This window comes from Branchiostoma belcheri, unplaced genomic scaffold (assembly GCF_001625305.1).
Source record: "Branchiostoma belcheri isolate BF01 breed outbred unplaced genomic scaffold, Haploidv18h27 scaffold329, whole genome shotgun sequence".
Classification (NCBI taxonomy): domain Eukaryota; kingdom Metazoa; phylum Chordata; class Leptocardii; order Amphioxiformes; family Branchiostomatidae; genus Branchiostoma; species Branchiostoma belcheri.
Genome location: NW_017803942.1, coordinates 41,559 through 58,692, shown reverse-complemented (window position 1 = coordinate 58,692; position 17,134 = coordinate 41,559). Strand labels below are relative to the sequence as shown.

Genomic DNA, 17,134 nt, shown 5'->3' with positions numbered 1-17,134 from the left:
ACAAAATCAATTCTTTGGAGCTCCAAATGCCACGCCGGCTCATCATCGACTTGATTAGCTATAATGAGCTGCCGGTACCGAATCTTGTGCCGGACCAATACGTAAACACGGCGTAAGCACGATCGTAATTGAGCCGTGAGTGCGTTTTGACTCTGCCGTAATTACGTTGAAGTTTACGCTGTTGTACATCTTATTCAATATATATGTATAGTGTCACAGTGTATCTAATTAATGTAAAGTTCAATTTGTGTGCATGTATAGTATCAATATATCATTATATAGTCAAGTATAGTTTCCTTTTCTTTACAATTAGACCTTCAAAATGTATCAAATCTCATCATTGTTAGTATTTGCATACCTGCAATAAAACTGTGCGATAAGAGTGATGTGAAATTTTGTAAGTAAAGCTGTCGAGATTCAAAGTGCTTGTTCTTGCATCTCTGTTCTCATAGCTGCTACATATAATAATTATTATATCAAAATAATTAATATAATTAATTATCATTAATATGTAATAAATGAAATTAATAATAACAATTAAATTGTGTGGGAGGGAGATAGGTCCATTTTGGTATGGGGATATGGTGAAGCCATCTGCTGCGTTTGCTGCCGAGCAAATGTCGGCCTTTCTAATTTGTATCATTTTCCAACAATTATGCATTGCTTCCATACAGCTACACAAAACATTTTTCCCCGTAGAGAGACGCCATTACCTGATTTTAATATTATAGTTGACAACCTGAAAAATCTCAATAAAGGCTCGTGTTATGTGTATTCCAATTATAAAACGCCTGTTTTTTTAAATCAGTAGATGTTGCTCATTCCAGCAAAGGTAAAACAATTAATCCAAATTGCCGCGTATGGGAGAAAAAGCTCCTTGAAAATGACTAAAATTTAGAGAGATGAAAGTTTTGTTTTCGTTGGTTCTGGTAAGCCCTTGGCAAACCCTTTAATTTCAAGGCTGCATCTTGAACCTTTGTTTTTTTACAAGTAGGAGACCCATGCTATATGGTAAAAGAAACCCCATGTCCATACCTTTATCACAAGTATAATGGTATACATTTCAACGGTTCATACTTTGTACGTTTGATAGGTATGAGGAATTGTGAACAGCCATATAGTTAAAACTCGCCAGCTATTTTTCGTTACCGTGTCCTGGGACCCCCATCAGAGACCCTCAACATCAAACAAGAACCGATTTAGCTGACCCCCATCTTTCGACCTCTGCCTTGTTTTGCCGGGACGCCAAAAAATACACATTCAAAAAAAGGAAATCGCATCATCTGCACCTGAATAAGATAATTAGGCAACGAAATTTATTTAAACAGACACTCGTAGTAAAAAAAAAAACCAATAAAACTCAGTGTACTACATAGCGTAATACGGTTTAACGTTAGGTATCCATAAACCAAAATCTTGTTAAACCAAGGAGGTTAAACTAAAAACTTACATACCTATTAAACAGGACCGAACGTAGTGAATGTATCTTACCTCAATGATCACCTCGATGACCAGTGTATAGCAGAAACAAGAATAGAATGAAGTGAGCACCTCCCGAAAGGACACCAACTTATGTAAAGGTGTCAATAATTTATGCTGTCTGGTGATTGGCTGGTACATCGAATAGCATTCACCAATCAGGGTGTCAATAATTTATGCTGTCTGGTGATTGGCTGGTACATCGAATAGCATTCACCAATCAGAGGCAGCCTGATATGCAAAACCATACTTACATATCCAACGGCAAACCACGTGGTATTAACATGGGGATAAACAGAGGGATTAAGAAGACTGTTTCTAACCTGCCCTTCTTGGCAGGCGTAACCACTGAAGAGCTTTGGAGGCCCAATGCCCAGAGCACTCCCGTATAAGTGCAGCTCCGGTCCTCACGGTCCAGCTCCCGTCCGCACGGTCCCGCGTACGGGAATCTGTGCAGCGTTCACTCCCGTGCGGGAACTTGACCACCCAGGGCTGACGGTGCGCGCACGTCTTATTGATATACTCACTGGGGCATCCAAATCATGCTCTATCCAGTCTTGTCGCCGATCGTCGAAACTTTGGGATATCCCAGATGTGCTTCTTCCGGTGCAGCTATGTGTGTTGATTGGTACCATGCTGCCGCTAATTTTGGTGATTGACAGCACCGCAAGCAGTAATTATTCACGCCACGCAACGTTTTCATATTTGGTTCGACGACATCTGGATAGTGCAGTCACGTATCCAGGATGTGCTCTAAGGTCTGCGACGACTTCTGGATACAGCACGTTACAAAAAGAGCCCGTTTTGTCTTGCATTAATTGATCATGACCCAGTAAACATTCTGGGACTGTTACATATGTGACATATGTAAATCGAAGTGTCTTTGTCTTTGGTTAGATTTGTTAGAAAGAATCAGCACCTGAATTGATTTTACACAAACTTAGCGCCGAGAGAACAAAATGGAGGCCTTCTGAACACGAAACTCACATGCAAGATAGTCTCCGCCTCCTAAAACAGGAAGCTCCTCCCCCAGTGCACGTTCTTGATAAACCCCCCGCTTATGAAGCACATCCGGGATATACAGGGCGTGCAGCCCTGCTCGTGACATGTTTTGGGGCCAATATACAGACGGGAATGCCACCAAATTACACAAACGGGAATTAGACCATTTTAACCGACATTGTCCGTACGGGAACTTCGGAGGTTTATCTACGCATAGTTTATTTTGCTACGGTGGAACCATGCACATTTCTTACTCCGTGAAGGAGATCATGATCTCCGGCGGAGTATTCTGGTGGGGCGGTTTTTACGTGTTTGCAGCTAAAAGTGAAGGTTCCCTTTGTTGTATCGGCGTCTAATTCGGTACGTCGTCTGCAAGCATGGCCGGGATGATGCACAAATGTTTATTTATACCGTAGCCGTTTCCGTTTTGGATATAATATTTAAAAAAAACACTCCTAATTTTAGTGGGCATTTTGGAACCATCCGCCTGTAAAGCGTTGTTGGACGGGCCATATCAGGTTGCAAAAGGATAAAGCAGATGTGATGTGCTGGAGACCATTTGCTGCCCGCATAGTTAAGGGATGGGGGAGAGTTCTGAAATGTGTCAGCAGCCAAAAGTCATGGTTCTGTACTTTGTATTTTTATGAAATTGGGCATGTGGTGTGTCGTTACGTCCATGATGATGCACGAGTTTTTATTTTTTTCATAGCTGTTTTTATATTGATGTAAATGCATATTTTAGAAACACCCCTATTTTCATAATGTTGTGGCCCGGGACTAAACTGCTGCAACTGTTTTTTATAAGGCAAGTGTTTTTTTGCTGTACGGTGGCATGGCCTGGCATGTGCAACTGCTGCAACTGTTGTTTGTGGAGCAAGTGTTTTTTTTTGCTGTACCGTATGTGTTTGAATATGATAATTATCCCTTATATAAGTCACAAAATATATCGGGCTTGTCTCAGTTTGTGTATGCTGTCACAATATCAATATCTTCCAATGCTATTTAACGATGAGGTCAACCACATAAATTTAACGTGCATGATGTCAATTCCATTGCGACAGCTTACAATTATGACGATTCCCAATCTGAAAAACAAAAACTTCACGGAGAGTTCTCGCCTACGGCTACTTGTTTTTATTGAACCTGCTTTGGAATGAAACTTGCGTTTGGAACAAAAATCTAAAAACGTGGAGCGATCGACGAAATTACGAGTGCGTCTTCTATGGACATCTTTGTCCCGTAACAGACTTGTAAGTCTAGAAGGCAAACGCCAAACTCCTAAAAAAAGAATGTTAACTACGATTCGCTACAAGAAAATGTCCGAAGATGACACACTCGTTACTATGTCGATCACTCGAGGCGCGGCTAGGCTAGGCAAGGAGGTTGAAAGCTCTGACTGACTTGTAAAATAGTTACGTAACGAGCATGTCTCCTACGGATTTTTGTTGTTGTTGTTTTTTGTACCAAACCAACTGACGTCTAAGTTTAGTCTTGTTGATATCACTTATATCATAACGTTATCACAATACAATGATGTGTAAACCTCACGTTATAAGATGGCGACCATAAACAATATGACGCTATGCCGTCATGCATGATATCCGCTTGGCAGAACACCTGAGTGTTAGGTTTATACCAAACCTATATTTTTCGCATCTTCAGATTGAATTCCTGTGTTGTGTGTTGCCGTTCGCTGAATACGATATTTTTCTTAATGTGTTTCCAGTTTTAACGTTTGATTTTCTAGTTCTGATTTGTATTGTGTTTTGTAGCCTTGATTTCAATGCGAATTTCAATGTTGCCAATTTTGAAGCTGTTTTACTTGCGATAAATTCCGTCAAACCAAATGCACCACTTCCTCATATTTCCATTAATGAGAGCATTCTGAACTCGGTTGAGCACTTCCGTTATCTTGTTTCTACACTCTCATCGTCTGGAAGCCTAAACCGGGAAGTGGACTCGCGAATTGGACAGGCTGCCAACCTCTTTGGTTAACTCAAATGCCGAGCTTGGGACAACAAGTACCTTACAATTCACACCAAGGTGCGGATTTACCAAACATGCATTTTGTCCGCTCTGTTGTATGGCAGCGAGGCATGGGCATCCCATGCTCATGTGGGAAAAAAACTCAACAGTTTTCATCTGAGATGCCTTAGCAAACTCTGCGGGAGGTCATGGTTGGACAAAGTTTCAAACGAGGCGGTCCTCAGAAAATGCGGTACCACTAGCCTGTACCAAATCTTAAAACAACGCAGACTGCGCTGGTTGGGTCACGTGTCCCGCATGGACCACAGTCGTCTCCCACACCAAACCTTGTATGGTCAGCTTGCAGAAGGTAAACGTGACAGGGGGCGACGATCTGCAGGCGAGACCTGAAGTCATTCCATATTGGAGCTGACTGGGAAGAGTACGCCCAAGACCGCACCTCTTGGCGGCAAAACTCCACCAAGGTGCTGAAAAACTAGAAAGTAAATTGCGCATCAAAGAGGCAGGTAGACGGAGGAAGAGAAATGAGCCGTGTCAACAGTCAACCTTCATATGTGCGACCTGTGAGAAGCCGTGTAGGAGCAGAGCTGGCCTAGTCGCTCACAGCCGCGTCCATAGACATTGAACTGAACGTCCGACAGGATGAAAAGGACCGTGATGATGACTACGTTCATGTTACTTCCTACACGAACTTCAAATTCAATTTTTACTAACATCCGATTAAGTAACTTACTGACTAACAGATCATGATAACTTTTAAGACAAGTTGTGTTCAATCTAGGATAAACTTTGTTCCTATAACTTAACATAAGTGATTACACGTGATAGTTATCTATTAGTGTAAATGTTCTGTAGTTTTTTTTTTTTCATTTTGACGAATTCGGTGAATTATACAGACTTACAAGCCAACAGGTTTCCTCGCCGTCAATAAGTCGCCGGATGCAGTGTCAACTTATAATTGCGTCACGCTGGAGGGTACAGGACATTAACCTGCCAATGAGAGTTTAGGCCCTTTATTTTTCTAAGGTCATTTTCTGTCAGTTTAAATGGGTTTGAACTGATCAGACTTACTTTATCAGTCTGCTCTCAGTTTAAACCCCGAAACGCGTTAGATATGGATTTCGAATATACATGTTCTGGGATCAACGAGCAAGCCAAAGACAGACACAAATGTGTATTCCAATCGTAAGATATTTGAGAATGACAGTCTGATTGATGAGCAAAGGAATACATTTTTTTATCATTAAAAAATGATCATTAGAACCAAAAAGATCATGTATGAAATCGCAGAAGTGCTCCAGATTCTAACCACAAATGTCTGTTGTTGTTACCATCATGGTCTACCTTGATCAAGTGAGACACTTTTACAAAACCCGCACTTTATTCATTATTATTATGCAATGCGAAACACGCGGGCGCATTGTCACCACTATGCAAATACAATTCATTCATTCATCCCCATGTTGTGTTGAATGCGAATTAAAAGTTCTTTAGGACACACCAATTAATTTGTTGGTTCTCGAATTCGAGCGCTTCATTTAAAAAAAAAAAACAGGTTTGGAATCAACTCCAAAATGCCCATCTTTGTGCCCACCTACAGTCTCTCCATCTATTGAGCCCCAAAAGGCATTTGTTTGATAAAATAATTAAAATTCATTGTTTGAATTATAAGCCAGCCTGGTATAATAATAATAAGATTGGCTTATTGTTTCAATTCATAGCGATACACTAAATACATTGCAGCCACTTGTACATAGTACAAGTAGCTGAATTGTGCATATAAGGCAGAGACAAAAAAGAATAAAACTTATATAAACTACTATACATTGCATAATAATAATAATAATAAAAAATCAGGCAATAATCACAATGATATTCATCACACAATGATGTTGTATGGCACAGCTGCACTACTGCTGACTCACATCAGATTGAACGTTTACAATATGAATGCTCACTAATTGTATCGGGTGCGATTAGAGGGTCCGTGTATAAATCTAATGAACTAGGGTGGGAAAAATTGTCCGACCGCAGACATATCTTAGGAGCCTGTTACCGCCCTTAGTGTCTGATTCCACTCATCATGACCTTCGCAACAAACAAAACATTGAGATACCAATATGTGTAACAAACTGTAACAAACAAAGCTACTTACCATTGGAACAATTTGACCTCAGCTGATCGCTCGTTGAGCCTTTCTTTGTTTAGAAAAAAATGATGAAAACTGTACGCCCTTCCCTTATTACTTACCTCAGTGTCGGTCCCCGATAATCCTGTGCCTTACTCGTTTTCGCCTCGGTACACACAGTCTAAATCATAGTTTATTTACACGCAATTAACTTAGTTTTTAGTCCAGCATGTTCCTGTGGTCACCCATGCGAAAACATTACTCATTTCTTTTTACACTGCCCTATCTACACACAACAACGAACTACCCTTTTTGGCAACTTAAAAAACTGATTGGCTTTGTTACTGACCTTGACAATCTGTCAGACGATATTCTTGTTTACTTGTTACTTAGAGGTTCTACTTTTCTTACTACAGCACAGAACAGTCAAATATTGCTCTATGTACAGACATTTCTCTCAGACTCGCATCGGTTTGTGTGATATTTTGACATGTCAGCTTTGGATACATCTGTTCATTTGTTCACTGTTTACTTATCATTCGTGGTTTGCTTGTCCTTGTTCTATGTATTGTATTAAGTGTTGGTGGCGTCATGAATATAAGTGTACACTTCAGTGTGTCGCCACCATGTTTTGTTAATAAATGTTTCAATAAAAAAAAAGATGGCTTAGCTGACGTTGTTGAGAAGCGATGTGAAGTATGGGATGGGGCTATTCTTGTATCTGTTGGATCTTGCCTACTGGTATATTGACGTCGTGGGTTCTATAATAGCTTCTGTTGCTGTCAGATTATGCCTAGGTCTTTTTTCACTCTGCCGCCATATTTTTTTTCTGATAAAATCCGAGAACAAACAAATCAATTCGGTGTGGCCTTATTGCAACTTCATGCCCGAAGGCTAATTGCAGACAGACAATGACAATGAGTACGTAGGGTATTGATCTAACATAAAGGTCTACCTGGTTGATATGGTCAAAGAATTTGCCAACTACTCTCTTCTTTAGTCCGCACCAAGTGTCATCTACATATCGAAACCAGTTGGCAGGAGGGGTGTCTTGGAAAGTACTGAGGGCTTTGCTTTCAAACTTCTCCATGTACAGATTTACTACAATGGGTGAAACTGTTGTTGCGAGTAATGTTTTGGCTAGTTGACTGGATAGTTTATAATACATGTACACAGTTTTAGATAGGTGGCGCTTTCAGAGCAGCCACGTCTTTAATTTCCTGTTGCTCCGTAAGATGTGACTTTTACAAAGTTTTTAAGTGACTGTTTTTTCACAAATGTGCAATATTAGTAGTCGTAAGAGTTCGTTAGAGTCCCCGCAGTGTAAAGACCACCTTGCTGGCCGATTCGAACGTCTTTCCTGCGACTTCTGTTGATCGGTGATCTCGTGACTACGTGACGAGTCGTCTAGAACAATGGCTGGGAGGGGTATTCTGCTGTACACTGCCGGTTTTTTCCTCCAGCTGTGGCGCCAGCAGCAGGACCGCAACTGAAGACACAACTACGTGAGCTGGGTTTGTTACGTCTCCAGAGTCGTCCTCGTGGTACCCGTGCTGGAAGAAACTTCCGTCGAAAAATTTCAACCATAGTGGGCCACGGGTACGAGATGGAGGACTTCTTCTCACCCTTGATATGTAAATCGGAGCATTCTTTGCCCGGCAGTCGTGTCAACATAAACACTACGAATCACATGACCATACCAGTCCACCAGCAGCATCGTTCTGATGACAGTGTTTGAACTGAGGACTATACTAAACAACGGACATGTGTGGTAACGCCGAACCCGGTGGACCCTGATCAGCCCCCTACCATCAAGGACTGCATACCTACGTTATACTGCAGTCGGCAACAGGTAGTTCAGGTTTCAACCACGAACTCTAGGACTGAACTTACTTTACATCAGATTGCTGTGCCAACTGTTCTACTTTGCAAAGCTCGCTCCTTGGCAAACAAATTAGATGGATTCCAGACTGTATTGTTAAACGAAAACATTGATGTAGCAGCTGTTTCAGGAACGTGGTTCAGTAATGACGCTCCAGTTGACCTTTGGTCAGTTGATGGGTACAACGTCTTCTGTAAGTCCAGAAATGACAAACGAGGTGGCGGAATTGCCTTGTATGTTAGAGATAAGTTGTACGACAACTCACTACAATTGATGTACCTGACGATGCGGAATGTATGTGGCTCATGTTAAGGCCTAGGCGCCTTCCTAAAAAGATCTCGTCAATTATTACTTGTGTAGTGTATGCCCCACCTCAATTTGCATGTGAATACACTCTAAGACAGCACTTAATTGATACTGCTGACATGCTTAGATCTCAGTACGTTGATTTAGGTATCATGATATTGGGAGACTTTAACCGTATGGATGTTTCTGACGTATGTTCTGGCAATTGCCTCCAGCAAATTGTGAATGTTCCCACTAGACTAAATATTACTCTGGATCTTATAATCACAAATCTCGCTAAGTTTTACAACCCTCCCTCTGCAACTTCGCCCCTGGGTCGCAGCGACCACAACATTGTGCTATTGAAATCAAAGTACCGGGCAATCAACTACAGATCCATGAAACGAAAGACTCGGTCGATGAAGGACTCTAGCATACGAGCCTTCGGTCAGTGGGTTACCCAACACACGTGGCAAGAGGTGACAGAGGAGGACGGCACACAAAACAAAGCGACAGCCTTCTACAGTTCTAAATGCTACTAAGTACATTTGCTTTCTTGTAACTGTCTTTCAGTTCGCTTATTCCAATGTACTGATAGATGAAAACAATTCATGGGGCATAAAGACCTCTGTTAGATTAAGGCAGCCCAGGTCGGTTTTCATGTTCGAGTTCGGGCGTATGTCTGCACGATGGCTCCGGGCATTTTTCGAACCCGAATCATGTTCCACCGTGTTCGATCTGACGTCATTCGAACAGAACGCGTGTTCGAATTCGGGGTCACCGGCGGTCATTTGTATGTTTCCCCTGAAATACCTATTGTCACGCACTTTATTCACGGATTATGAATTTTACGACTTTACGCCCGGCTCAAATCTACAGAATTGATCTTTTAATAGAGTAATAAATTATTACCTATTATTGCTTTCTTATCAAAATTATCCGAGGCTATTTTGCAGTTATGGTAATGTGTTTTAATTGCGGCAAATTTTTAACCAAAAATGACCAGAAAATATCTCAGTTTCTGTTGTCTTTTTAAACAAAATAGCCTCGGACAAAAATTACATTTGCAGGGGGTTGGCTATCTTGTAAAATATCATGACGAAAAGTGTTGTTTCCGCTTGAGCGTAAACGCATGAAATAAACAGCTTTTTTTTAACCGAAATGTTTCATTCTAACCCAAAATCCAGCAGTAGGAAAACTAGAATAAACTTTACTCGACGTATTTCAAGTACTTCTGTGTGAAGTTTTGTTGTTCTGCGACCAGGCTATCGAAAGTTACGGACATATGCATGGAATACTACTTATAAAAATCCTGGGCTGCCTTAACCCTACCGAGGCATGATTAGTTACCAAGTTATTATTTATATGGGTACTATCATCTCGAGTATCATAGGAGCAGCAAAGTCAACATACTAGCCTGGTTTGTATGATTTATAGTATTGTGGAATATTGTTTAGTCTCATGAGTCACGCCTACAGTATATGGTCACAAATATTATTTACCAAGAACTACTGATACCTGTAGCCTTATGGACAGTGTAGTTTAAAACAGCCTTTTCACTGTCAGTTCTTGTGACGGTGCAGATTAAGAAATTCTTCAATAAAATCACTGAAATAAAGACCTTGTGAGATCTTCTATTGTCATATATTGGAATTATAGATGGGGAACATGTCATGTGACTTTACGCCTGAAAACAGTTATACTATGTTACTAAAAATACGACATTATAAATAAAGATGAGCTAGTGTTCATCCCTAGCGAACTATCCGTAATAGATAATGGTAGCCATTTGTGCAAACTTGTTTAAAACTGAGGGAATAGGGGGTCTGTAACCTTGAGAAGCTAAAACTTTTCTGCAGACATTTTGTACATGCATTTGTTTGTGATTGTTTTACGGGGTTTACGTACGCCCTTCACCAGTTATCTAATGTTTAATAATTTTTATATCATCCTTAAAAGTAAAAAAAAAATTACAGTATCTTTTTTTAAGCTTCTTTGAAGCTCATCATTATTTGAAGCTTCAAGATATAACGTCTATTCATTAAGAAGTTAAAAGCTGTATACCACCCTTTCCATTATCAAACATTTTTTTAACGGTATCGCTCAAAGCAAGGCCAATTATATTTGGCCACTTCTAGGCAAAGAGCTAGAGGTACTTAGGGGAGCAATTGTAGCTATGTCATGAGATGGCGGTGAACCTTTGTTTTGAAGCTTTGTAGATTGTAATCGGACGGAAAGCAGCTGTTTGGAAGAGAGTTCCATAATTTTGCAGTCCGGGGAAAGAAGCTGGTGTTGTAATATGACTTGGAGACAGGTATGTTAACGGTGTATTGATGAGAACTGGAAGAGAACCTTGTGGCACGCTGAAAGGTTCTGAGTGGAGGAACAAGAAGTGCAAGTCCTCCTGAGCATCGACCGTGAAAGTATCTGTAGAAGAGGGATAGAGATGCGACATTGCGTCTGTGTGAGAGGGAATCCAGCTTTGCGGCCAGAGAATGGCCGATGGCAACACAGATTCTCCTTTGAATGCGGTCTAAAATATGTAGGCAGTCTTTTGGGGCACCAGCCCAGAGATGCGAGCAATACTCCATGTAAGGACGGATGGTGGATTTGTACAGATACAGAATACTTGCAGGAGTAAGGTAGTTTCTGGCTCGAAGCAGTGAGCCTACTTTCATAGCTGCTGATTTGGCTATGGATTCGATGTAGTATCTCCAGGACAAATCCTTGGAGAGAATAAGACCGAGGAGACGGAGACTCATTCTCCCGCAACTCGTTGCCATTCATGGATATAGGTGGAAGAAAAGGTTCCCGGTATCTGTTGATGGAGAGGAGTTTTGTTTTTTGGGCGTTGAAAGTGACTAACCAATTGTCTCCCCATTCAACGACAGAGCGCAGATCATTTTCCAACCCAGCTGCCATTTCTGTCTTATCCAGTATGGAACCGGGACCTTTAGAGTTGGAGTAAAGGGTGGAATCGTCCGCATAGACAGCAAGTTGGCATAGAATGTGGTCGGGCAGGTCGTTAATAAATATTAAAAATAGTGTTGGGGCAAGAACTGAGCCTTGAGGAACACCGGCGTTGATTGATTAGGATGTAGAAGACTGACCATCAAGAACGACTTTCAACTTTGTCTCCGATAGAAAGGACGAGAGAATGTTGGCCATAGGGCCCCTTATGCCATAGGCTTCTAGTTTTCTGATAAGTCCAGCGTGCCAGACCTTATCAAAGGCCTTGGAAATGTCAAGGGCAACAAGTCTAGATTCTCCACAGGCATTGAGAGCCCTATACACCTTCTCAGAGATGACAGTGAGAAGATCAGCCGTTGACCTACCAGATCGAAAACCGTACTGAGAGTCAGCGAGCAGACCGGCGGACTCAAGATGCTTCATCAATGCATTGTTGAGCAAAGTTTCGAAAACTTTGCTGATGACTGGTAAGATGCTTATGGGTCTGTAATTACTAGGACTAGATCTTTCACCGGCATTTTTGAACACAGGAATAACTGATAGAAATTTCCAGGTGGACGGGAAGGAGGATTCTGTCATACATTTCCGATAGAGTTTAGCAAGAACTGGTGATAGTTCAGGTGAACACTTTTGCAGTACAATGACAGGAATGCCATCAGGGCCGGTGGATTTAGAAGGATCGAGATTGGCGATTATTGTGGAGACTTTGGAGGTAGTTATTGAACAGTTCTCTAGACAACGCTCAGTTCTTGTAAGAATTTCTGGTGGTGTATGACCAGCGTCATCGAGAGTTGAGTTCCTGCTAAAGAGCTCAGCAAACAGCTCGGCTTTATCTTTGGAGGATGTAATAACTTCGGGCACGTTGAAAAGGGGAGGTATTGAAGACTTCCCATCACTCCGAATACTATTAATAATGCGCCAAAAGTCTCGAGAGCCAACTTGTTGTGATGCGACGCGATCTTGCGTTTTTTGTTGGTACTCGGATTTAGCTTTACGAATGACAGATTTACAGTGGTTGCGGGCTTTGGTAAAGAGCAGTTTATTTGCGTTGGATTGATCGCGTTAAAATTGGTGGAAGTAATGATTGCGATGTGCAATGGCTGCTGCACAAGCAGGGGAGAACCATGGGGATGAGTGAGGCTTTATCTGATATTTTCTAGATGGCACGAATGCATCAATGCCAGCCTGCAGCCAAGAGGTAACCTCTTCAGCGCAGGCTTCCGCCTCTTTGGAAAATACTTCGGACCAAGGAATGTCTCTAAGTAAGTCACGGAAGCTATCCCAGTCAGCGCTGTTGTAACGGTAGCATGTTCTGTGATAGGGTGATTCTCGAGCTTCCTTACAGTTCAAGGAAATCTCAGCAGATATAAGTGCATGATCAGAGTTACCCAGGAGAGTTAGCTGGCCATAAAGGGAACAGTAGGCCTGCAACAACTGTTCCCTCTATGGCCGGGCTGAGCTAACTCCCCTGGCCAATTACTTTTTGGGCCGATTTCTACTATTTAAAAGCCTGCAAAGGAGTCTGGTAGAGACTAGTGCTTAGAGATGAATAGTCAACAAGGGAAACAAATGATACATAATTTGTATTTCTTCAAAAGGCCAAAGCACACGGCCTCTCTAATCATTCTAGATCTCTTGATCGGAAGTTCGCATGTTGTCCCCATATGCAAAAGCACCAGGGGGCAACACAAGGCGCAGTTTCCCCGGGACTTGTTTTGCATTACAACACCCTGATACTTGTTTGTTTATTAGCGTATTCACGTCAAAGACAAATTTACATTACCACTAGCCTTTGCCAGACTACTTATCTTGCTGGAAAAAATATGGTGCGTTTCTACAAAAACCTCCTTGGTTTCTCAGAGTCTGAGGTGTTGGTCAACTTGGTGGTAAAATGGTATTGGGCCATGGAGTTTCCATTCTGACCCTAGGCCTGCCAACAGTATGGAATATAGGCTACTGAGGAGCTTGGTACATGGTACTGATGCGAAGTGACGTTAATTTTTTTCAAATATGGGAATCTTGCATAGGTCAGACATCTAATAAATTTACAAGCGCCTCTAGCTGAAACGTCATTTTTAAGCACTGAGTCTTGTTTCTTTTGTTTCGTAGGTGAGAAGCGACGGCTTGAAGTTTGGGAAAGACCTCCCTGAAGGTTCAGGACCTCAGGGGCGCAATTCAAAGGCTGTGCTGATGTGGAACAAGGAGACAGAGACGATGGATTATGAGATGGTGACCCTGGCGGAGAAAGATGTTAACTATCGTTCTACCCGTTTAATATTGCTATCCTTCTCTCGGAGGAGACTGAGGAGTTCACTAACAGCCTCTCGCTGGGCGGGCTCCAGAGGAGTGCGTTTGGATTTCTGAGGAGTCACAGGAGAGTCAACTGGACGAGGAAACAACACAGGACCACCAGGCAGAAGAAACTGATGTACGATGCAGGACAAATGACAAATACATTGTACTACAAACGAAACAGACAGCGAGTGAATCCGGCCCAAGATCAGATGAAAATGCAGAAATTGAAATGACTTTTAAGTGCAGTGATTGTTTTTTTTTTTAGAGAATGTTGGACCAAAGAGGTTAAAATCAGATTTTCCTTGGCTGGACAGTGATTGTTTTTAGAGAATGTGTTACGTATAGGATAGGACAGTATGGCAGTGATTTTTAGGGGCAGGGAAGTGATTATTTTTCAAGTGAAAGGTCCTGAGTACAAGTACTTTAAAGGTAGAGGACATGTCGTAAGGAAGATGACACTATATCTAAATATGTTGTTCATATTGATTTGTATGGACTTAACTAATATTTTATCAAGCTCTGTTGCTCTACCCTATGTCTTTGGCGTGTCATACTTAAACATTTGTTTCTGAATATCCTTAGTATATGCAACGTTTTCGGGGTGTAGTAGCTCCGAGCGCGGTCAGAAAACACGAAATATTCGGAACGTGCTTGGTCTTAAAGAGCCCGAAAACGTTCCATTATTTGGAATCCGGATACTCCGGAACTAAACTGCATATGCGACATTTCTGAGCCGTAATAGCCCCGAATGCGGTGCGGTAAAAAAAACATGAAATATTCGGAACGTGTTTGCCTCAGACGAGTCCGAAAATATCTCGACATATCTGGATTCCAGGTAATGAAACGTTTTCGGACTCAAAACTCGGAAGAAACTCCCTTGCGTGTTAGGATCATTTCCGGAGTCAAGAATGGGACCATAGTACTATTTCTCATATCCGGATCCCCAGTAATGCAATATTGAGTATTATTATTATTATATGGTCCCATTCCGTACCATTCTCGACTCCGGAAATGATCCTAACACGTAAGGGAGTGATGCCACGTTTCTTCCAAATTTTGAGTCCGAAAACGTTTCATTACCTGTAATCCGGATATGTCGAGTAGTATTATGGTCCCATTCCGGACTTAGGAAATGATCCTAACACGTAAGGGAGTGATGCCACGTTTCTTCCGGATATTGCCCGGATATGTCCGGAAACGTCCCCAATCCGGGCGAATACAGACATAGAAATGTCCGGAAATCACCCCCTTTAGCACAGTGATTGTGCGCGCCGTTCAGATTCACGACGATTGAAAAAAAACGTACAAAAAGAATAGTGTACGCTGTTCAAAGAACACCCGCCACATGTAACACTAATAGAACATAAAATTAGAAACGTTAAGTGTGTGCATCAAAAGAACCTCGCTACGTGCGAGACAATGGACCTATTGCATTATTACGTCACAGTTTGTTTACCGTTCTAAAGAACATTCTAGATCGGTCAGTTGAAGAATAAAGATCATTTCAAATTTTCAAAGGCATGTTACAAAAAGCAGCATAAATCAAACACACGTCCACACACCAGACTTTTAAGGCTTGAAATGATCTTTGTTTATTATCAGCCTTAACACCAACGCTGCAGAAACACATGAACTACCACACCAAACTACCCACTGTAAAGTATACAGTAAACATAGATAATATGTCCCGGCATTCATTACGGTAAACAAACTGTGACGTAATAGTGGTTCAGGACCATTGAACACGACATACCACATATGACGTGCGCGTTGTTTAAGAGAAACACCCGCCACGTGTCGAGCTATTGAGATTCAAAACCATACACCTCGTGCGCACCGTTCAAAAGAACACTCGCCACGTGTGAGACGATTGAAATTCAAAATAACCTAAGAACTAACTGTGTGCACCGTCCAAGACAGACATCCGTCAAATACAAAACTAAAGAAATCTGTAGCTCGAGATGAAAAGAAGAAAAAAAGTACCGACTAGTCAAAATCAAATGACAACAACAGAATTCGAAAAAAAAACTAATTAAAAAGACAACTACGTATAAAAGAACTCGTCCGAGGCCGTGAAGATACTTTGCACATGGCTAAGCGAGAAAACTATTTAAAATTAAAATACCACCACTGGTGTGAAAAACGAAACACTGAAACCATTTACCTGCCAGTTTGGTACAACTGCCTGCTGCTGTCCTTCCGGGGCCGCTCGCTGTCCAGGGGCGTCCTGGATGGGCTGCTGTACGGGGGCTACCAGGGGAGGTGGCTGCGCCTGGGCCTCACGAGGCTGGACATGGGCGGCCTGTAGTGGCTGCGCCGGGGCGGCCTGTGGAGGCTGCGCCGGGGCCTGAGGTGGCTGGACAGGGGCGGCCTGTAGTGGCTGCGCCGGGGCGGCCTGTGGAGGCTGCGCCGGAGCCTGATGTGGCTGAGCAGGGGCTGCTTGAGGCGGGTGCGCCGGGGCGGCCTGGGGAGGATGATTCCTGGCCCGCTGAACGGCATCCCGGGCTTGCTGGAGTTGGGCTGAGGCTTGTCGCCTCGCTAGCTGTGGTACTCCGGCAGTACCTGTGTCTGGAAGTGCTGGGTTTTGAGCTCTCATGGTCCTCTCCCTGATATGGGCTACCTACCTATGGAGAACCACGTGAGTACTTTGGCTTAAAAATATTTGGCACACTACTCACTTCAAGGGCACTTTGGTTCAAGCAGCTTCCTAAGATCAAGAAGTGATTCCTGGCAAGACATTCTGTCCTTGTGAAAGACACTGTACAGGACTTTCCTAACTAACCAACTGTAAAATGGGTACCTGACTTCTGTGGGGGAGGACTAGTAAAAGGCAGTGGGAAGAGAGGGATTGGCTCTGCCTTCTAATACCGTGTCCTAGACACAGTGGATTAACAACCAACAGATGAATGCCACTCAAAATGTCCTGATGTGGAATTAATCTCCTTTGTTCATCCAGTATAGAATTTGTTCTGTCTATGATGAGTTCATATACTGCTGAGACTGTACATTCATGTGTTTGTTTCTGTAACAGTCACAAGGTTGTCCTTATTTCTTTTTTTTCCTTCTACATTCACATGCAGCTACATGTTCAGTGGGAGGGTTGGGAT

At 42.3% G+C, this 17,134-nt stretch overlaps 1 protein-coding gene across 1 annotated transcript; it reads right to left on the bottom strand.

The window, feature by feature from the left end:
- Positions 1 to 13,987: 13,987 nt before the first annotated feature.
- Positions 13,988 to 16,623, bottom strand: LOC109475105 (proline-rich proteoglycan 2-like). Its single transcript, XM_019775642.1, has 2 exons — positions 16,192 to 16,623; positions 13,988 to 14,092 (listed from the first exon to the last, which is right to left on the bottom strand). The coding sequence occupies exons 1-2, from the start codon at positions 16,621 to 16,623 to the stop codon at positions 13,988 to 13,990; spliced, it is 537 nt and encodes a 178-aa protein (XP_019631201.1).
- Positions 16,624 to 17,134: the final 511 nt, after the last annotated feature.

Coding starts and splice junctions, on each gene's coding strand:
- LOC109475105 (XM_019775642.1), bottom strand. CDS start 16,623: ATGAGAGCTCAAAACCCAGCACTTCCAGACACAGGTACTGCCGGAGTA. Junction 14,093..16,191: donor CAGTTGTACCAAACTGGCAG/GTAAATGGTTTC, acceptor GTGACTCCTCAG/AAATCCAAACGCACTCCTCT.